This window comes from Phragmites australis, chromosome 13 (assembly GCF_958298935.1).
Source record: "Phragmites australis chromosome 13, lpPhrAust1.1, whole genome shotgun sequence".
In the NCBI taxonomy this organism is placed as follows: Eukaryota; Viridiplantae; Streptophyta; class Magnoliopsida; order Poales; family Poaceae; genus Phragmites; species Phragmites australis.
In genome coordinates, this window is record NC_084933.1 from 6,977,602 (window position 1) to 7,000,738 (window position 23,137).

Genomic DNA, 23,137 nt, shown 5'->3' on the forward strand with positions numbered 1-23,137 from the left:
TAACTCGGCTATCATTGACATCTCAAACCTCTTTGTCATGATCTTACTAAACTCCTCACAAAATATTTTATTAGTAGAATCAAATATAATGTTATCGATATATATTTGACAAACAAATAAATCTTCATCAATATTTTTAGTGAAAGGAGTATAATCGGTTTTGCCTATTTCAAATCCTTTCTTGATAAAAAAATCCTTAAGACATTTAAACCATGCTCTATGTTCGTGCTTAAGCCTATAGAGCTTCTTATGGAGTTTGTCTACATGATGAGGATACTTGAGATCTTCAAATCTGGGAGGTTGCTCCATAAATACTAATTCAGAGACTGGTCTATTAAGAAAAGCGCTCTTCACGTCGATTTGATATAACTTGAAATCATGGTGAGTAACATAGGTAAATAATGAACGAATTGAGTCAAGCCTAGCTATGAAAACATAAGTCTCACTAAAATTCAAACCTTCTACTTGCAACTAACCGTGCCTTGTTTCTAGTCAAGATCCCATTCTCATCCAAGAGTGTCGATCACATTTTAATTTGGTTTTTCTACCAAGGATCAGGCTTACTTTCTCTTGATGTTGTTAAGTTCTTCTTGCATAACCATCAGCTAATCTGGATCATCAATTGCATCTTCCACCTTCAACGGTTTTAAAGAGAAAACAAAAAGAGTAATATTCACAAAAATTTGCAATTCTAGAACAATTTGTTACCCCTTTTGTATATCATCAAGAATATTGTTAACTGGGTGATTTTTTTAGATGCTTCGATAAACTTTTGGATATTCCTCTTAGGATTGGGGTTGAATGTCTTTTACTTCATCATCATCAAGCAATTTGTTGGAGTCATCATGAGTTTTATCTTGATCTTGACTTAACGAAGTTGTCTCCATTTGAGTTGATAAGATGGATATACTTATTATTATTGGCCACTTGTTTCTCTTGGTACTCTTGAGGCTTGATTTAATTTATTGTCATTTTCTTTAGGAGCAAACTTTGAACCATAACTAAGTAGAAAATCTTCATCTACTTTAGGAGCAAACTTTGAACTTTTTATTTTCTTATTTAAAATAAAGCATTTGCTACCAAAGACTTTAAAGTATGAATCATTAGGCTTGTTGCTGGTTAGAAGCTCATAATCGGTTTTCTTTGAAATATTGTGGAAATACAAGCGGTTGATTGTATGGCATGCAGTGTTGACGGTCTTCGTCCAAATTGATCCGAGACCTTGTACTTATCATAGTCCTTGCTGACTTTATGAGAGTTTTATTCTTCCTCTCGACAATGATATTTTGTTGAGAGGAGTAGGGTATCGAGAATTCATGCTTGATTCCTTTTTCAGCAAGGAATTCTTCAACGTGTGTGTTATTGAATTCGCTTGTGTTGTCGCTTCTCACCCTCTTGATTTTCACATCAAATTCATTTTGAGCTTTTCTCGCAAACTTCTTAAATATGGCTTGTGTTTTACTCTTATAATGCAAAAAAGAATACCTAAGTGAAACGAGAATAGTTATCAACAATACCAAAACATATTTGTTACTGTCAATGCTTATGTAGGCGATTGTTTCAAATAAATTCATGTGAAGTTTCAATGGCTTTGTGGTGGTCATCACATTCTTGACGGGGTGAGTAGCTCCAACTTGCTTGCCCGCCTGACATGTGCTGCAAATTCTATCTTTCTCAAAAGTCATATTTATTAGTCTTTGGATGTGCTCCCCTTTAGAAGTTCAGACAAGTTTCTAATACCAACATGAACAAGTCGGCGATGTCATAGCAAACACATGCTACACTTAGCAATTAAATAAGTCTTAGGTCTCTTCACCCGTTGAAAAATCAAAAAGATAAAGCTTACCCTTCAAACTACCAATGAAAGCTATTCAGGAGTCTTCCTTCTAGAGATGTTCATGCCCTCATTTGTAAAAATACAGTTGTAGACTATTTCATAAAGTTATGATACGAACAACAAATTATAGGTAAGAGATTTAACTAAAAAGACATTTGAGATAGAATGATAATTGAAAATAACAATTTTACTTAAACCAATTACATCTCCTTTTCCACCATCTCTAAATACAATATTTTCATGTTGTTCTCCATTTTCTTCAAATGAGGAGAATATGCTATTCTCTCCGATCATATAATTGGTGTATCCACGATCAAGCACCTAACTTGATCCACTGGAGGAGTATGAATACAATATAAGTTAAGCTTTTGATTTAGGTACTCAAATTTATTTAGGTCCTTTCATGTTAGTCACAAGCACTTTTGGTACCCATACATTTCTTTTCACAACCGTTCATTTATGCAGGCACCAACATATATAGTAATTACTTTACCACGGTGGTTTCTCTTCAAAACATAAGAGACGTAAAATGTAGATTGAGGTGCATAGTCCTTAAGTTGCTTGGCTTGTGTTGTGTAAATATGTGGGTTTCCATTCTTCTTAACAAATTTTAGACACTTGTTTATCACTACATGCTCATTTTGTTTGCTTGTATGTATATTATTAAACTTAACACCTCTCTTTTGCTTGTTGTCCTTGGTCTCGATGGTCTTGTATAGTGCATCTTTGGATTTATATGTCTTGATGCATTCATACTTAACCAATATCTTTAGCCTCTAATTTTTCTTTTGTAATGCTTGCAAAGATTAGAAATTAGTAGTATAAGTATTTAAATCAATATTGTAGCATCGAGAACAACCATTACTAGTAGAAGTGATAGAGAGTGATGTTATATTATTAGATATGGGAGTGTTATTCTTGAGAACATTAAATTACACTTCAAGAGCTTTATAAGATTCATTCAAACATTTGAAGTTTTCTTGAAGTGTTACATTTCTATCCTTAAGATTAGCAATTGAGATATTGACCAAATCAAGATTTTTGTCAATTTCTCAACTTTCTCCTCTTTAGAGAGGAGCTCCAGTTCAAGGTTTCTCTCATTTTTAAAGATGATCAAGTTCTCTTAGTTCTCGAGAATCTCTTCTTGACTCTCTATTGTTTCCATTAACTCTTATCTTATTATTACAACGTTACTTTATTACATTAATGACCTAAGGGTCTAAAAGAAGATTACAAAGCAGCGGAAATAAACTTAGCACGGCGTCTAACTCCACAGGCAATCGATCGAAAAGTCGCTTGTCTAGAACTCATCTCCATCGTCTGGGAAGTCATCGTAGTCTTTGCCTTTTGAGAAGCAACAAGATTACAGGAGAGAGAGCAAGCGTGAGTATATGGAATACTTAGTAAGTGTGGAAAAATATGACATGTGGGCTAAAAGTCAAGATAGGTTTAACCCAAGGATTTATTTGCATAAATGTTATTTTAGTAGTAAAACAGTTATAAAAGCAATCTATTTTCTATGTGAATGATTTTTTAAGACATGAGCCATAAGTTCCGACCACCTTGCTCCATAATCGAGGTTTCAACCACATCTAAACAAAGCTAATTTGAATCACAGTTTCTTATCACTGTGATACATCAGATCCAATCCAAAACCAACCCGGAACCACCCGACTAACTCCAGTTGATATGCCACTTCTCCTCTTTTGTCCAACACCTTGAACGGTCCAATATATTTAGGTGCTAGTTTTCTCTTGACTTTGAACCTTCGAAGTCCTCTAATAGGTGAGACCTTCAATTTCAAAAGTCAATTCTCTACGTCTCTTATCGGCGTAGCTCTTCTGTCTTGACTGTGCAATTCTTAGATTATCTCGAATCATTTGGACTTGCTTTTCTGCATTTTGCAATACTTTTGGTCTAAACACTTGACTTTCTCCGGTTTCATTCCAATATAACGGAGTTTTGCACTTTCTTCCATACAGGGCTTCACTTCAAATGGGGACATCTTAAGACTGGCTTGATAACTGTTGTTATAAGATAATTCTGCATATAGAAGACTCTTTTCCTGATTGCGTCTATATTTCAGAGCACATGCTCTTAACATATCTTCTAAGATCTAATTTGTCCTTTCTGTCTTGACTGGGATCAAGTGAGCAACCTTTGTCAAACGATCTACTACCACCCATATTGAATCATAGCCAGACTGGGTGCGAGGTAACCCAATGATGAAATCCATACTAATCTTTTCCCGTTTCCATTCGGGAATCATCAAGGGTTGAAGGAATTCAGCAGGTCTCTAATGTTCTGCCTGTACTCTCTGACAGGTGTCACACAGAGCTACATATTCTGCAACATCATGCTTCATGTCATACCACCAATAGCGTGCTTTCAAATCTTGGTACATCTTGGTACTGCTTGGATGGATGGAGTAGGCTGACTCGTGGGCCTCCTTTAGAATTACATCCTTAAGCTCTTTTTGATCCGGTACGCAAGTACGCTTTCCAAACCATATGATACCTTGATCATCCTCGGAAAGTCCAGGGGTTTTGCCTTCCTTTTTATTCTGTGATCTCTTTGATTTTCTCACCTTCCAGTTGTCCTTTACAGATATCTTCATTTAAGGTAGGCTCGATTTCTATGACTACATCTCCTCTATCCATGATAAATCCCAAGTTGAGTTGCTGGAATTCCTCGTACAGAGCTGGTTGAGATTCTTGTACCATGATAGTGTTGCAATACACCTTCTGACTCAAAGCATCTGCGACTACGTTGACTTTACCAGGATGGTAGTGGATTCCTACATCGTAGTCCTTGATCAATTCCTACCATCTGCGTTGCCTTGGATTTAGGTCTGACTGAGTGAAGATGTATTTTAGGCTCTTGTGATCCGTATAGATTCCGCATCGATTGCCGACAAGATAATGCTTCCAAATCTTCAAAGCATGAACGACTGCGACTAGCTCTATATCATGAGTTGGATAGTTCTTATCATGATTCCTCAATTGCCTTGATATGTGAGCCACGACTTTTCCTTCTTGCATAAGAACGCATCCAAGACCTTGTCGAGACGCATCACAATAGATATCAAAGTTCTTACGAACATCCAGTAGAATGAGCACTAGGATTGTAGTCAATCTGTTCTTTAACTCTTAAAAACTGACTTGACAAGTTTCAGACCATTGAAACTTCTTGTCCTTCTGTAACAACTCTGTGAGTGGTTTGGCTATCTTGAAAAGACCTTCTATGAATCGACGATAATACCTAGCTAATCCAAGAAAACTCCGGATCTCTGAGATAGACTGAGGTGCCTTCCAATTCAAAACATCTCTAATTTTGTTTGGATCTACAACTACTCCACATGCTGAGATAATATGGCCAAGGAAAGTCTTGTTTCAACCAAAACTCATATTTGTGAAACTTGGCATATAACTGGTTATCTTTAAACTTCTGCAGCACGAGCCTTAGGTGTTCTTCATATTCCTGTTCATCCTTTGAGAAGATGAGGATATCATCGATGAAAACTACCATAAACTTATCCAAATACTCCATAAACACCTTGTTCATGAGGTACCTAAAGTATGCTGGGGTATTGGTTAACCCAAAGGATATAACCGTAAACTCATAAAGACCATATCGGGTACTGAAAGCTGCCTTGAGTATATCCGAATCTCGGATCTTCATTTGGTGATAACTTGAACGAAGATCAATCTTAGAGAAGACACATGCTTCTTTTAACTGATCAAACATATTTTCAATTCTGGGTAACTGGTACTTGTTTTTCATGGTCACCTTATTGAGAGCTCGATAATCCATACACATTCTTTGGCTACCATCATTCTTCTCGACGAAGGGACTGGGGCTTCCCATGGTGACGAACTTGGGCACATAAAACCCTTATCCTTAACTCTTGGATTTGTTTCTTAAGTTCCGCTAGTTCATTTGTAGGCATTCTATAGGGCCGTTTAGATATCGGGGTTGTTCCCGGTACAAGTTCAATGATAAACTCAACATCTCGGTCTGGTGACATACCTGGTAAGTCATCAGGGAAGATGTCCGGATACTCGCACACCACATTGATTGCTTTCATCGGAACACCCTTCAAATTGTTGAGTGCATATTCTCTAGTCGATGGAATAGTTGCAATGAACTCAATACTGGTACCTTCTCCATTGGTTAGCTATACTGCTCTTCGGGCATAATCTATCATCTCATTAAACTTGGCTAACCAATTTATTACGAGAATAACATCTATGATGTTGGATTCCAAAACTATAAGGTCGGCCGGAAAGTTTACCCCTTTATTTTCAGACATACCTTAGGGCATATATACTTTGCTCTCATTTCTCCTCCTGGAGAGCTAATAAGCATTGGTTGCTTCATGGATGTAATGAGCAAATTATACTTCGCAACATATTGTGTAGTAATGAAAGAATGCGATGCTTCGGAATCAAATAATATTGAGGTTGGGCTTGAGTTGACAAGAAACATACCAAGCACAACATCCTGAGCATCCTGGGCTTCTTCAGCGGTGACGTGGTTGACTTTTCTGCGCATGTAGTTCTGTTGTGCACGATTGCCTTGGGCCGGAGCTTTGATTTCCATTACATCCTTGGTTCTGAACTTGACCTTGCTTGAAACTATTATTGTTGTACTACTCCTGGGTGGCAACTGGGCGCTTCTTTAGACACTTGTTGGCAAAGTGCCCTTCTTCACCACAGTTGAAACATGCCTTTCTGGTGATGGGAGCTTCGTTGCCATTCTTCTGCTGAGGTGCTAGTGGTGGCGTCTGGCGTGGGGCTTGAAAGCTCGGACGCGGGGCTTGCATCTGTGGTCTGCTCTGGTTCTGCTGACAGAAGATTGGTCCTTGCTGAGGCGGGTTGTAGCGTGGACGAGAGTGACTACTTGAACCATGGCCTTGAGAAGATATCTTCCTCTTAGTGCTCTATCTGATGGCGTTTGTGTTCCACCACCAATGTGTTGTTCAGCATTGCTTGTAAACTAATAAAGTCCTGAGAAAGCAATGCATACTGAATCCTATCATTCAGTCCATTGAGGAAGTGCTCATGTTTCTTTTCATCTGTATTCACGTCTTCTGGGGCATATCCTGATAGCTGAGTCAATTTGGCCACATATTCACTCGCATACATTGATCCTTATTTGAGCTGAATTCCTTCTTTTTGATCTTCATAGCTTCAACAGGTATACGATGAGTACATAGGCTATTTCTAAACTTTGTCTAAGTAATGCTTGAGGGCCTTCATGTGCATTAGTATAAACATCCCACCGATTTGCTGCTGATCCAGAGAGTTGATGTGAGGTGAACAAGACATTTTCTCTTTCATTGCATTGAGCTATCCGAATTTTCTTTTCTATAACTTTTAATCAATCATCTGCATCTATTAGTTCCGTAGCATGAGAGAACACATGTGGCTTAGTTCTCATAAATTCCCCAACCTATTTTGCGGTGAAAGAGCTTACATCTGTGCGGGGGCTTGCTGAATATTTGCCATAGTTTGAGCCATAACCTATAGAATTTGTGTCTGCATCATCAACATCTGCTCCACGACCTGTGGAGGTGGGTTTGGCAACTGGTGGTTGGTGTTGTTTTTTTTCTCGAACGCGCAGGAGAGTTGCGTGTCATTTCATTAAAGAAGAAAGAGTACAAAGAGCGCTGCACAAGAACAACACTCAACCAACCCCAATACGAGGAAAACACATTTGTGCCATGAAAAACACTGAAACAAAATGACCAACTACAAGAAAAGAGGACCTCCTGAAACTATCCAGCTGGCAAGTTCTGAAGGTCTCGCGCCCCGGTGACGATCCAAAGCGAGCTTTCATTAGCCATCGTGCGCACCACAAGTCTCACACTCGGAGTTGCATTGTTGAAAACACAGTCGTTGCGATGCTTCCACAATTCCCATGCCACCAAAATAATGAGAGTATTAAGGCCCTTTTGGAGTTGCTTGTCAACCCGGTTGTCCTGCACGGCACCACAGGAGGAGAGAAAAACCGAGTCCAGCTGAGGGGCGAGGTCTTGCAGCCCATACTTTAGGAGGATTGTGAACCAAACCTCGCTTGCAAAAACGCATGAGATCAAAATGTGCTGCACGGTCTCATCGACTTGATCACAAAGAGGACACATGGCCGGGTGTGGCAGACCCCTTTTAGCAAGCCTATCAGCTGTCCAACACCTATTGAGAATTGCGAGCCATAAGAAAAGCTTGCACCGTAGAGGCGCCCAAGTTTTCCAAATGTGTTTCCAAGGGGCAAACTTAATGGACCCGATGAAGAGAGCATTATAAGCCGATTTACTTGTGTAGATGCCAGACTTAGATAATTTCCAAAAATGGTGATCTTGAACCCCATGCTGCAGCATGACTCCTTCCAAAAGATCCCAAAGCTGAATATATTCAATAATCACAGCGGTGGTGAGAGCTCCTCTGATATCCGCAACCCACCGGCGACCCTCCAATGCTTGACTCACTGTTCTTTGGTTTATAGCACGTCGGGGAACAAGTAAAAATAGATTAGGAGCTACCTTCGAAACTGTACTGCTCTGCAGCCATCTCCTAGTCCAAAATTTCGTATCAGTACCATCACCAACAACAGTCACCGTGGCCATGTCGAAAAGGGCCATCGCATTTTGGTGTACTTGAACTTGCAGCCCCGCCCATGGGCGAGACGGATCGGTCCTCCTCAACCACCTTATACGAAGGGCCAAACCAAGAGACGACATGTCATGTATGCCCAGACCACCATATTGGATTGGTCGACATACACGCTGCCATGAGACCAAACAATTGCCACCATTAGCCTTTTCTTGCCCTTTCCACAGAAAACCACGTCTTCTTTTGTCTATTGCTTTGAGAACCCATTTGGGAAGATCCGCATATAAAGAAACACGGTGCTGCAGTCCAACAACAACTATCTCATGGTGGTATCCTAAGCACGAGATCCAACGGCTGGTCCATCAACTGACTAATCAACATCCCCTGAAGACTTCGAGCTAGAAGGGTCAATGCGGCGCAACCTCTTATGAGAAGGCGAGTGAACGGACTGGTCCTCAGTCTAAAGAGCTGGACATCCCATTAAGGCTCTTCTGCAGCTCCCTGATCAGTGCTTTTGCATCCCGGAGACGCTAGCGTATGTCCTGCAGCTCATCCAAAGCCTCATCCATGTCCTTGTGCAGTGTTGCAGCCAGAAGTACTTGCTCACGAACCACACTACTCTTCTCATGCGTGGTTGACTTCACCTTAATGTACGTCCTCCCATGCTCCTGACGGAGAAAGTACTCGTAAGAAGTCCCTGCCAAGGTGCTCCTGTGGCGCTCACAGACATAAGCCTGTGCCTGCCTCCCCGCATCTCGGATTCCTGTGCTGAAGCTTGCCCGTACTGCCATTGCCTTGTGGATTCCCTCGAACTCATAGCTGTCGTTGCCTTCTGGAGAACAATAAATGCACACCTCAGGTCTACTCCTCACATCCTGGACGAGGTTGACAAAGACCGTGGTACACAGGCGCCTGGGTGTACCCTAGACACTGCAACATCTCTACTAGCATTATTGGTGCCTTCCCTGCATCTAATCCCTCAGCATGGTACAACTTAGTCTTCATGCTGGGGAACAATGACAACACGGCTAGGTCTTGCTAAAGCATTAGGTGCAAAGGTGGCAAGGGCGCGGGGAGGAATGTAGCTGCTGGTGGCCTTGCGAGCAGTCTACCTGGTGCGTGCCATCTACATGTTGAAACCTGGAGATTTTTATTGAAATAAAACAACAAAATAAAGTACAAGGATAAACAAAATTTTTACAAACGTAGTTTTTATAAATTAAATCCTTAATACGCGACCATTTCTACCTAGGCTTGCGTCTTACGATCGATATGGCTATGATACCAATTATGTCACACCTGGTTTTAAGACCAAACCGAGTGTAAACTATATGTATGTCAAGATCAAGTTATATACACATAGCGACGTCATAAGTGGGTAGCAGACACAATATCTATTATTACAATGTTATTTTATTACATCAATGACTCAAGGTCCTAAAAGAAAATTACAAAGCAGCGGAAATAAACTTAGCACAACGCCTAAGTCCATAGGCAATTGTTTGAAAAGTCGCATGTCTAGAATTCAGCTCCATCTTCTGGGAAGTCCTCGTAGTCTTCGCTTTCTAAGAAGCAACAAGATTACGGGGGAGAGAGCAAGCGTGAGTATATGGAATACTCAACAAGTGTTGGAAAAATATGACATGTGGGCTAAAAGTTAAGATAGGCTTAACGGTTTATTTGCATAAATGCTATTTTAGTAGTAAAACAGTTATAAAAGCAATCTATTTTCTATGTGAATGATTCTTTAAGATATGAGTCAAGGTTTCGACCACCTTGCTCCACAATCGATGTTTCAACCACCTCTAAACAAAACTAACTTAAATCACAGTTTCCACCACTGTGATCTACTAGATTCAATCCAAAACCAACCCGTAACCACCCGACTAATCATGTGAGGAGTCCAATCCGCTCATGACTGTGAGTACGACTGATATTTCAATTTTTACTCTGTAGAGGTCGTACACTTTACCCATAAGACGTGTCCTCCTTGCCCGTGTCGATCAAACACTTACACACTTCCAAGGTTGCGGTCAGGATTCCAATGCAAAGCATTTCCAACGCCTCTCTCAGCACGTGATGATCTGCTGAGGTTTCACCACCGTACATAAGTGGAGTACACCTTTCACCTCAAAGTCCCCTCTTGCGCCTTACGGTTCTAGGAAGTACACCATTACATTCTCGTACCACCAAATAACCTTAACACTGCTGAGAGGATAGCGAATTACTCGGCTAGGTCTGTCCCATACCAGGCTTGTGAGTGTACTGTTTTCATGGGTGGTTACTCCACAAACTGATCCTTAATATGGTTTGGGCAAGATCGTCATCAACCCAACAACATGGTAATAACCAATTATCCGAAAGCTAACAATTCTGTCTGGAACACATTCACAGACCAACCAACATGCTAACTTGCCTAGACCCTACTTTCCAAGTCAAAACACTTTTATCAAAGTTCATCATTATTAACCAAAACATATTTTTCCTTTGCTACTCATGAGTAAGCACAACTAAGCACTTTTTACCCAGAACATAACAATCAGACTACGACTACAAGGAATGTTATGAAAAACTAGTAAACCCTAACAATGGGATATCAAGTTTGATGAGCATGCAATTTGTAAAAAGAAAGGCTTCATAAAAATAGGCGCAAAATGTTCAAAAACACTTCCCTTCTCCGTTGAGTTGTTTGAAATCACGGAAGTCTTGATCCTCGATGTTCTTGAACGTCTCCAGTACAAACTCATCTACAAGCAAGCAAACAAACATCACTACGAACAAACACTAAACAAAGCAAACAAATACTAGAATAAGCTGGAGCACGATTTTAGGAAGATTTGGACGCAAGGACCGCTCAAATCGGAGCAACGATGCGAAACTACGTCTAAACGAATTTTTAAGCGACTAAAAACTAATTTTCTAGAATTAAACCTAATTTTTAAAAAGGCCTAAAAAATTTATTTAAAATTTTGTAGAATTATTTTATAGCATAAAACTGATTAAAACACTTTTATGAAATTTATTTGTATTTTTCTAGAAATAAAACTAATTTTTATATGCATCAAAACAAATTAAAAGCATTTACTTTATCAAACAATGCATTTTAAAACATTATCAGAATTAATATATATTTTCTAAACTAGTTTCGAAAACAAAAACATTTATTCTAACCTTAAAACTATTTTTCAAAAATAAAACAGAATTAAGAACCTATTACAAACATATTAAAACATTTATATAAATCATTTTCTATTTTTTTGGAATTTTCTAATAAAGAAAAACCTAATTTTGGAATATTTGAATTATCATGAATTATTATTTTTCTAAAGGAAAATCGAGTTTACTGCGCAATCGCTGATCGGGTTGTTGACTCGGCTCGGAAGTGCTCACCGGACTCTCACGTTGGACAAAGACGCGTACGTGGCTGCACACGTGTCACGCTGACTAGGCCGAAGGCTAATTAAATCATGCGCGTCGATATGAGAACGAACGGCTGAGATCTAACTACCTCAAAGAGGTAATCACCATCTAATCTATGCCGCAAATCTAATATCGAATGGTGGGAGGGTGGGGCTACCTTGGCTCCGGCTCGGGAAGGCGGCGGCGGCGGCTCGAGACGGCGGAGGATGGTTGGAGAAGGGTAGCGACGGCGCTGCGATGCTCAGGAGTCAACGGAGAACGACAGAGCGTGATCGGAAGGCGACGGCGAATTCGTTTGACGGGTCGCGGCACGTCGGGGGAACAATGGATTTCAAATGGGCGGGGCTATGAAGACGAAGGGAGAGGATTCGGGAGGAGAGGGAAGGAGTTGACAGGCGGGACTCACAAGACAGAGAGAACATAGAGAGAGATCAGAGGGAAGGTAGAAAACGGGCGTGGCAAATTGACTAGGAAAACATGGGTTTGAGTACCAAGGTTATTATATTGCAATTTTGCAATGGCCTTGCATTTTCCACTAGCTTAAGATTTTAGTGTAAAATGTCCTAGCTTTGACATATTAGAAGATGCCATTGGAATCTGGCTGACCTATGTAACAGTTTCATCTAGCTCCACATATTAGGAGTGTGTTTTCACGGTCAGCCTAGTTACTGGATTAAAACTGCCTGCTGAAGCTAACTTTTGTCGGTTGCACTTTTTTTTTCTACCTTACTTTAAAAGACTTTTGTGTAGTTCATGAAATTGTTAGTAAATATTGTCTTGCCGATTGTTTTACTAGGTTTTCTAACAGTTTCTATTACTTATGAACCATCTACTTTCTGTACATGTTTCTAGTTATGCACAAATCATTTGTGATTTGCCACACATGTAGCAGTGAGATTTTGGAAAGTATACTAAACTTAGACAGTCCCTTGAACCTTGTTTACTGATATATTTTGATCAACTTGTGTAACAGTCTGCTGATACTGAAGGTGACCTCCCTTTCTCAAAGCGCCTAAAGAGGATCCCATCTGATGTTTTACAAGATGTTACCAGTGTCGAGGAACTTTCTTTTCATAATAATGTGGTGCCAAACAGTCTAGATTCAGCACAGGTCTGAACATTACTTTCAGTTGTGTGGCAGCTATCTGTTTATATTCAACTTTTGTAGTGCTGGAATCATGTTCCAATTGTTGTAGGTGATGTGATTTCTATTGTAGTACTGTGAAGTTGATAAATAATCCTTATTACAGGCTCATTTTAGTTACTGATTCAGCTACTTTCTTTTCTATAAAGCATACATGATGAGTTTCCAGCAGCTCATAGTATCTTGCTGCTTGCTATGTTTTCTTTCCTGTTTCTGATTTATTTCACTTAAACTTTGCAGAAGATCTCATTCATTGTGAGAGATGCTCTGATCAATGTTGGTCCTCTGAAAGATTTTGCCTATGGTTTAAGGACTAATTCGGATCCCAACGCAGCAGGAATTTCAAAGCAAAGCAATTATGAGTTGGTAAGCTGTATGACACTGTTAAGATACTAGGATCATTAGGGGGATAAACATCCGCCGGGCGGCGTCGGCTGCTAGGGGAGTGATTAGACTATAGATTGGGGAGACTCAAGATATTAGGGGAGACTTAGATTAATTCTTTTTTGCTTGATTATAAAGGGTGGCAGCCATGTACCTTATATAGTTCTAACTCTAACAACTTGACTAACAAACTCTATATAGGATAAGAGCTACCTCTAACAACTTGACTAACAAACTATAGATAGGATAAGAGCCTAACAAACCAATAGATATACTAACTGATCAATCCTAACCTTTCAATTATTGGTCATAACTAGGTCTATCTTGTTCATAGATAGGATAAGAGCCTAACAAACCAATAGATATACTAACTGATCAATCCTAACCTTTCAATTATTGGTCATAACTAGGTCTATCTTGTTCAGTTGTACTAGCTTTTATTGTCAAATGTGTATATGTGGTTTAATTTTTATTTTCATAATAGGTATTATGAAAATGGGTTCCAAATCCAGGTCCTAAGTGGTCAGTTACAGCCAGTGGCTGAAAATCCCAGTGGCTTATGGGATAACAACCAATTGGTTTTGAGATCTTATGTGCTATATGTGAATTTAGACTCTTAATACTATTCCGAGGTCAAGGAAGAATACGTAAACAGGACATATTGAAAACGCCACCGGGAGAAAGCTGACCAGCATTGGCTGCTTAGGATGAGAGGACTGGGGTGGCGAACATGGGGGGAGGGATTAGATTGGTTATTCTTGCTTGATCAAATGAGGAGACTGCTATGATGTTATATAGGAACAGCTGTAACACACAGAGCTAACAAATCCAATCCTACGCTAAATAATGGATCTATCCAAACTGCTAACTTGGTGCTGAAATAAACAAACTAACTTAGAAATAACATTATTGCTGTTGCTCCTTGCGCCAGCACGGCCCATGCTGCCAGCCTGGTTGCTGGTGTGCGCATGCTGTGGCAGCTCAACACCCATGACAACCTACTGCGTCGCACATCCTGAATGAATTGGTGCATTCATTTTACTTGATTAATGTGATATTAGAATTTTACCTTCTGTTAGCATTTTTCGCATCAAATCTCTGTTGTTCTAGTTGTAGTACGTAAGGAAAATCAACAATATATTAGTTCTGATTTTTGGCTTCATTTCAGTTTATTCATCTGTGACAATATTGGCTGTTTCAGGTGTGTTGTTCTGGTCATGGAAAGAATGGAACACTTTCCGCTCTTCAACAATCTATCCGTCCAGATTTAATTACTGAGGTGCATTTTTTTTTTCTGTTTTTTAGCCAAACACTTTCTTCCATTCTTTAGGGAAGAAGATAATGCTTTGTTATGCAATTTGCTTTATTTGCTAATATGACACCACTATGGCGTGCTGGATTAGCAATAGCTGATCAGCATATATTAGGTCCCTTGCTGGGCCTGGTTTTGTTCTTTTGGACATACTTACATTGGACTTTAGCATGTGCAAAATCAGATTGTATCATTTAATAAACTAGTACATGTTAATTTAGCGTGTACACATGGTGGTTATTTCTCAGTTGACTCAGGATGGCATTGTAATCACATAGGTTAATATTCCTGTTATAACTTGTAAATGTGTTAACAATACTGGATAACCTGACATGTATTAACAGTAAACCTAAAGGAGCATGCCCAAAAATAATCTATCTTATCATAAAATAGGAGAATGAGTTCTGTCATTGGGTTGTATCAGGGCAGCTCAATCAACCATTACATCATTGCCTTTCTTCAACTCAACAAAGTACCTTACCTTTCTTCTTCTGCATTCCCATCTTATATATTTATTTTGTCATAATCAATATGCTCGCTTTGTTTTTTCTTTTTAGGGAAAATCGTAAAAGACATCCTATGACCCACCCTTGCTCATACTTTTCCCACAACTCATCTTGCTACAACTAAACCAGACCTCCCACTCTCCCCTGTCCACAACTCAATATCTCTTTCACTCCACCTCTCCCCTGTCCACTACCACCCAATTTCTCGTGACATTCTGCAGTTTGTCACTGTGTGCATCAAGCCCTCAACCTCTAGGTTGCGTCCTAGGTGGGGTTGACCCAGTAGTTGCATAACTGGGTGCTGGTGGGCATTACCATTAGAGTGGGAATAGGCAGTGTCATTGTGGTTGTGTAGATCAGGAAAGGGCTCGCGTTGGCTGTTGGCGATGCCAATGGCGACTTGGCGACACTGCTACTAGGCGGCGAGAGTCAATGACTCAATGTCTACTTTAAGCGAAAAAATATAGAATGTGACAAAAAAATGGGGAGCTGACATAGTGGGAGAATGGAAGAGATATTTTGATTTGTTGGGTGTATTTAGTACCCATATGAGTTGTATGGGGGAAATTAGCAATATTGTTGAATTATAGGGTGACTTCTAGATTTTTTCTTCTTTTTTTGTGGAAACTTCAATTTTGTTATCTACTAGTATTTTACTTATGTTTGTTCATTACTTATCTAGGTGGAATTACCAAGCTGCACAGGTATATGGGCAGTTTACTATAAGAGTTCTCGTGGAAATACAGCAGAGGACAATGAATATCATGCTTATTTGATAATAAGCCTAGAAAGCCGGACAATGGTAACTTTAATTTGATTTTGTTCGTTTTTTTGTTGATGTACTATGGTGAATTATGCTTTATAATCTTTGTAATCTTTATTGTCAAGTGGACCTAAATATAAGAGTATTTCGAATCTTGGTATTGGTAGAATATGTAAGTTTTTCATACTTAATTGACTATTCCAGTTTTTCATACTTAATTGACTATTCCAAAGTACAATTTTGAATATTTTTGCGCTTTCATCCCTATGGTGAATAAAGACTTGCTCAAACCCCGGTCCAGGCTTGAAAAGGCCTGGCTTTAAAAAGCTAGGCCCAAGTCCAGACCAACCCAAGCCCTGAGGAATCAGGCAGGTCCAGGTCATACCGACCAGGCCGGGTTTCCCATGAATAACTGTAGGTGGGTAGTATGGTTCCTGCACTTTGCTTAGATTTACTAAGAGCTGGATCTCACTTCGAACTGTGCTTGGTTGGATGTTGCAAAACTTTGTGCATTTATGAAATAATGGTTCAGATGTATTATTTGTGGAATTCTAAACCATGACATTCAAGGATGCTACAACTGCTAGGCAGTTTGCTACACCCCGTGTATAATTTCTGCACTTGCGTACCTGAGACACTGTTGGTTCCTTTTTTAAATGCGCTCACTGCTTCCTGAAAAGCCTGTCCTGCCCTACATGCCATTCCTTTCTTCCAAATGGAGCCTGAAATAGTTGCATACTTGCTGCTACAGAATACACTATACTCACATGCATTGGAATCTGCCGTAAGTTAAATAGAAAACCCATAATATGCCACATAATAACTACATATTTCACAATATGCCACTCATTGTGAGGTTGACATATGGGCCCTGGAACATCAGTAGCATGTGCCCACATACGAAGTTATTCAGTGGCATATAAGAAATTGCCCCTAAACTTGATTATTTTCTATCCCTATCAAGATGTGTACAGAATTACCTGTATTCTGTATACCTCCTCTGAGACTCCCAATCTTGTATGGTCTCTAAAACGAGTATTTCCATATTTGATCATGTGGTATAGACGCACGGTGTGAATGATCTAAAATATTTTACGTTTTTATGCGGATGATAATTAATTTTCTGTTTAACATATATATAGCTACCATTGGGCTTTATCCTCTGGTTTCTTCCGATGAAATGGTTACTAATTGTTTGAATTACTATTTGAATTATGTATATTTGATTTCTTTGAGCTTGATCCTTAATTCTTTCGACAAAACGGTTACTCTATGATTTTGCTATATAACATATGATTGATTTCGATTTGACTTGATTCTCTAATTTCGCTTGATGAAATGATTACTAACTGTTCAACATTATTCTGTTACAATAGGTACTTCAGACAGGTGATGATCTTGGAGAAGTTACCGAAACAGTTGACTATAATGTTCAAGCAAGCACAATTGCTGCTGGTAACTTGTTTGGGAGGTATGCCACCACTAACCTTTTTTGTTTTGTTTTACAGTTTTAGTAATTTGTATCACATTTATTAGGCAGGTCTATGTGTGATTAGCTATAATTAGCTCTTACTATGTATACTTGATTGTATTCCTTGTATCCCCAGCCATATTGGCTATATATATGAAGGTCACCTCCCCATATTGGGTGTGAGGTGTGTCTCTACATGGTATCAGCCGATTAGATCCTATTCTCCCGGTCTTTCCCTCCCTCCACCTCGCGACTCCGTGATCGCGCGACTTCCCCCCCACGCGCGAGACTTCCTCTCGCCCGTCCTCCCTCTCTCCTCTCCCATGGACACCTCGGCCCCCTCCTTCTCGGCCACCAGTGCCGGCACCCTGCCTGCGACAGGCACTCCCCCCATGCCTGCCATGAGCGCCGGCGCTGCTGCCCCGATCGTGGCTCACAACTACGCCACAGTCAACGTCAAGTTCCACATCCCTTTTACGCTGGACTTTCAATCCAACTACTCCAAGTGGGCGTTCTTCTTCAAGTCGCTGTGCGGCAAGTTCGGCCTTCGCTCGCACATCGACGGCTCTGCTCCCCCTCGACCTGATGATCCTCAGTGGGATGCCGCGGAGTGCTGCGTCCGGGGCTGGATCTCTGGCTCCGTCGACGACTCCGTCCTCGACCTCGCCATGGACAGTGCCGATCCAACCGCTCGTGATCTATGGGTGGCCATTGAAGGGATCTTCCGCGCCAACCGGGAGCCGCGCGCCATCTTCCTCCTCAACGAGTTTCACTCCATGGTGCAAGGTGACAGCACCATATCGGCGTACTGCCAGCGGCTGAAGATCAAGGCCGCCGCTCTTCGCGACGTCGGCCATCCTGTCCAGGACTCGCAGCTCGTCCTCGCCCTTCTGCGTGGCCTCAATCCTCGCTTCTCCAACACCGCCGACGACATCGCCAACTCCGCTGTACTTCCCACATTCGCCAGAGCCCATGACATGCTGGCACTAAAGGAGCTTCGTCTCACCAACGACGAAAAGACGGTCGCCAGCACCGCCCTCCTCGCCACCGCCGGCTCTGGCTGCACCAGCCCGGGCGGGTGCCGTGCTCTCGCTGCCACAGCCAACTCTGGAGGTCCACACAACCCACACGTGACCGGCTACGGCAGCAACAAGGGCGGCGGCGGTGGCAACAGCAGCAGCAGCAAGGGCAAGGGCAAGGGCCGGCGTGGCTGGAACAGCGCCTCTGCGCAGCAGCGCGGCGGCGCTGGCCAGACTAATCAATACCGACCCATGGGCCCCTGGATTTGCTACAATCCATGGGCGCCACAGGGCCCTCCTTCGGCTCAGCAGGGCGGCTGGCGCCCAGGCGTGCTTGGCGCCCCTCCTCCTCAGGCTCACACGGCCTTCGCGCCTACGCAGCCCCCGACGACATTTGCGCCGCTCCACGTCTCCCAACAAGCTCCCATGTGGAACCAGGATGGTCTTGTCGCTGCACTTAATCAGATGCATCTCCAGGGCCAGCATCCCTGGGTCCTGGATTCCGGCGCCTCCTCCCACATGAGCTCCTCGGATGGTATACTCCTCTCTCGCCATCCTCCTCCTCACTCTTCCATTACAGTTGGCAATGGTGCAAATCTTCCTATTTCATGTCGTGGCGAGTCTGTTCTTCATACACCAGAGTCCAATTTTCATCTAAATAATGTCTTAGTTGTCCCATCTCTAGTCTGCAATCTGCTATCTGTCCGTCAATTTACTAGGGACAACAACTGCTCTATAGAATTTGACGCTCTTGGTTTTTCTGTCAAGGATATCCCGACCCAACGCGTGATGCTTCGCTGCAATAGTGCTGGTGATCTTTACACTTTCCCTGCTGCGTCTTCCGCTCCACACGCCAGCATTGCCATCTCCACCGACCTCTGGCATCATCGTCTTGGTCATCCCAGCTCCGCCACCATTGACATTCTTCGTCGTAATACGTCCATCAGCTGCAATAAAATAGAGAAATTGCTATGTCATTCTTGTCAGCTTGGCAAACATGTGCGCCTTCCTTTTTCAGATTCCAGTTCATATACTTCCATGCCTTTTGAACTTGTTCACTGTGATGTATGGACATCCCCGGTTGCCAGTGTATCCGGGTATCAATACTATCTCGTTTTACTTGATGATTTTACTCATTTCTGTTGGACCCTTCCCCTCACTTGCAAATCTGAAGTCTCCACACATATTGCAAATTTTTGCAATTATGTACACACTCAATTCAGCCTTGCCATCAAAGCTGTCCAAGCCGACAACGGCACTGAGTTCGTAAACAATACCCTCCATACTCTCTTTGCTTCCCGTGGTATTCATTTACGCCTCTCGTGTCCATATACCTCCCCACAAAATGGCAAGGCTGAACGCCTTCTTCGCACATTGAACAACATCAGCCGCACGATGCTCCTACATGCACACATGCCTGCTCAGTACTGGGCTGAGGCGCTCGCCACAGCCACATACCTTCTGAACAGGCGTCCATGCTCTGCTGTTCGCCACAGCATTCCATACACTCTCCTCCACAACAAATCTCCCGAGTACTCCCACTTACGTGTCTTTGGGTGTCTCTGTTATCCGAACTTGACCGCCACGGCTCGCCACAAACTCTCCCCTCGCTCCACAGCTTGTGTTTTTCTCGGCTATCCCTCTTCCCACAAGGGGTACCGCTGCCTCGACATGGCCACTAAGCGTGTCATCATCTCTCGCCATGTGGTCTTCGATGAGACTTGTTTTCCCTTCGGGCTTTACCCCTCCAGGTCCTCGCCAAGCGACCTGGATTTTTTGCTTGCAGGAACTACAGTGCCGGTGCGTCCTGCATCTCTGCCCTCTGCTGCTGGGCAGTCACACCAAGGTTTCATTGAGGAGCTGACCGACGACCCCGCGATCTTGTTTCACGGCCCCGTACTACCTGCTGCTCCTCCAGCGGCTGCCCCGGCTCCAGCTACTGTTCACGCCGCTCCACCAGCTCGGGACATCCGGCTTGTCTACAGCCGGCGTCCCCGGGCGCATGACGGGTCCTCTACAGCACCAGGACCGGCTCCTGCACCTGTTCAGCAGCCTCCTGCCCCTGCACAGTAGGCTACTGCTCCTGTACAGCAGCCGCAGGTGCCCGCAGCTCCATCAGCACCTCTCGTACCGCAGGAACGATGCATCACGCGGACCCAGTCCGGGGCCATACCGGTTATGCGGTATGTGGGGCTCTCTGCGACAACCACTCCGTCTCCACTTCCCGCCAACTACCGTAGCGGCTTGGCTGATCCAAACTGGCGTGCGGCCATGGCTGAGGAGTACAAGGCGCTCATCGACAACGGGACATGGCGCCTCGTGCCCCGGCCACACGGCGCCAACGTGGTCACCGGCAAGTGGATATTCAAGCACAAGTACCACTCCGACGGTACCCTCACCCGCCACAAGGCTCGCTGGGTGGTTCGTGGCTTCTCCCAGCGCCACGGGATCGACTACGACGAGACATTCAGCCCGGTGGTCAAACCAGCAACCATCCGGGCTGTCCTCAGCATGGCTGCCTCACACGCCTGGCCTATTCATCAGCTAGACGTCAAGAACGCCTTTCTCCATGGACATCTGGAGGAGGCCGTCTACTGCCAGCAGCCCCCAGGCTTCGTCGACCCTGTTTTTCCTGATCATGTGTGTCTGTTGCAGCGCTCCCTCTACGGCCTGAAGCAGGCTCCCCGAGCCTGGTACCAGCGTTTTGCGACATACATTCGCCAGCTCGGCTTCGTCGCCTCGACTTCCGACACCTCCCTATTTGTCTACAAAGACGGGACCAGTATCGCCTACCTGCTTCTGTACGTCGACGATATCGTCCTTACTGCGTCCTCGACGGCATTTCTACAGCAGATCATTGGGCGCCTCCACTCTGAGTTTGCCATGACTGACCTGGGCGCACTCCATCACTTCCTCGGCATCTCCGTCACTCGCTCCGCCGACGGCTTGTTCTTATCACAGCGACAGTACGCCGTTGAGCTCCTTCAACGCGCCGGCATGGCTGAGTGTCACTCTACGACGACACCTGTTGACACTCATGCCAAGCTATCCGCCACCGCCGGTGCCCCTGTTGCTGATCCGTCCGCGTACCGGAGCCTTGCTGGCGCGCTCCAGTACCTCACGCTGACTCGTCCTGACTTGGCATACGCCGTCCAACAGGTGTGCCTCTTCATGCATGATCCCCGTGAGCCGCACCTCTCGATGATCAAGCGGATTCTACGCTACCTGAAGGGCACTCTCTCCTCCGGCCTCCACATTGGTGTCGGCCCCGTTCAGTCACTGGTCGCCTACTCCGATGCCGACTGGGCTGGTTGCCCAGATTCTCGGCGCTCCACCTCCGGCTATTGTGTCTACCTCGGCGACAATCTGATTTCTTGGTCCTCCAAGCGTCAGACCACGGTCTCCCGCTCCAGTGCAGAAGCAGAGTACCGTGCTGTTGCTCATGTGGTGGCCGAGTGCTGCTGGCTGCGCCAGCTCCTGCAGGAGCTCCACGTCTCCATTGCTTCGGCGACGGTTGTCTACTGCGACAATGTCAGCGCTGTCTACATGACAACCAACCCCGTTCATCATCGTCGCACGAAGCACATTGAGATTGATATTCACTTCGTCCGTAAGAAGGTCGCCTTGGGACAAGTTCGGGTTCTTCATGTGCCGTCCTCCCACCAGTTCGCAGACATCATGACCAAGGGCCTTCCTGTACAGCTATTTACTGAATTCAGGTCCAGTCTATGCGTCCGGGATCCTCCCGCTTAGACTGCGGGCGGGTATTAGGCAGGTCTATGTGTGATTAGCTATAATTAGCTCTTACTATGTATACTTGATTGTATTCCTTGTATCCCCAGCCATATTGGCTATATATATGAAGGTCACCCCCCCATATTGGGTGTGAGGTGTGTCTCTACAACATTATATTGTACTAGTTTGTCATAATTTGCCGCTAGACTGGATGGATTACATTCAATTTATGATACAAATTAACATATTCTGCTGGCAGCTTGAAACCTGTTATATTTAGTTGTGAGATGGGCCAATTAGTTTTTTGCATTATCAATGTCATGTGAATTTTTGGCAATCTGAAATGGCAACAGACAATGAGATATAGTAGCACAATAGCATTGAAAATAAACTCAGGTTCTGTTGATAACTACTAACATTACCCTAACTTTAAATAACAACAATGTTCTCACTCCTCACTCGGTGCATCCATCACTTGTTGGCTATGCAACACCGATATGGATACGGGGATACGCATTTTCCCAGAAAACCCAATATGTGGATACGTTTTACTTTTAAAAAAAAAAAAAAATAGTAATAAGTTACTTCCATGTTCTACTTTAAGTTCTATTACATAACATACTAAAAGTCTCAAATTTAGGACATACTAAAGGACATAACAACTGGCAATATGCTGTTAACTAGCACAGCTTGCAACTCAACTTCAATGGTTCATTGGTTCATCCACCACCTAGGCTGCTTCTTCATCCTCATTTCCTTCATCGTCCACAATACCAGCCTCCACATCTCCAAAAGACACAGCTTGCAGATCAGGTTCATCAAGAGAGTTCAGCAACCTCAAGAATGCCTAGACCACTTAGAGAGTCAAAAGAATCTCCTCCCACATCCCACATCCTTGATTCCCCTTTCTTGTATGCATCTATTCTTCTCGAGAG

General features: G+C 43.1%; 1 protein-coding gene across 3 annotated transcripts in view; it reads left to right on the forward strand.

Annotated features, from left to right (window-relative positions):
* LOC133888973 (probable cleavage and polyadenylation specificity factor subunit 1) overlaps positions 1–23,137 on the forward strand; it is a 56,957-nt gene that overhangs the window by 19,617 nt on the left and 14,203 nt on the right. For all 3 annotated transcript variants that reach the window (XM_062329398.1, XM_062329396.1, XM_062329397.1), the window contains exons 11-15: positions 12,842–12,979; positions 13,253–13,378; positions 14,598–14,675; positions 15,897–16,016; positions 17,354–17,448. In XM_062329398.1, coding sequence (XP_062185382.1) covers positions 12,842–12,979; positions 13,253–13,378; positions 14,598–14,675; positions 15,897–16,016; positions 17,354–17,448 — 557 coding nt within the window. The remainder of the gene's footprint in view (positions 1–12,841; positions 12,980–13,252; positions 13,379–14,597; positions 14,676–15,896; positions 16,017–17,353; positions 17,449–23,137) is intronic.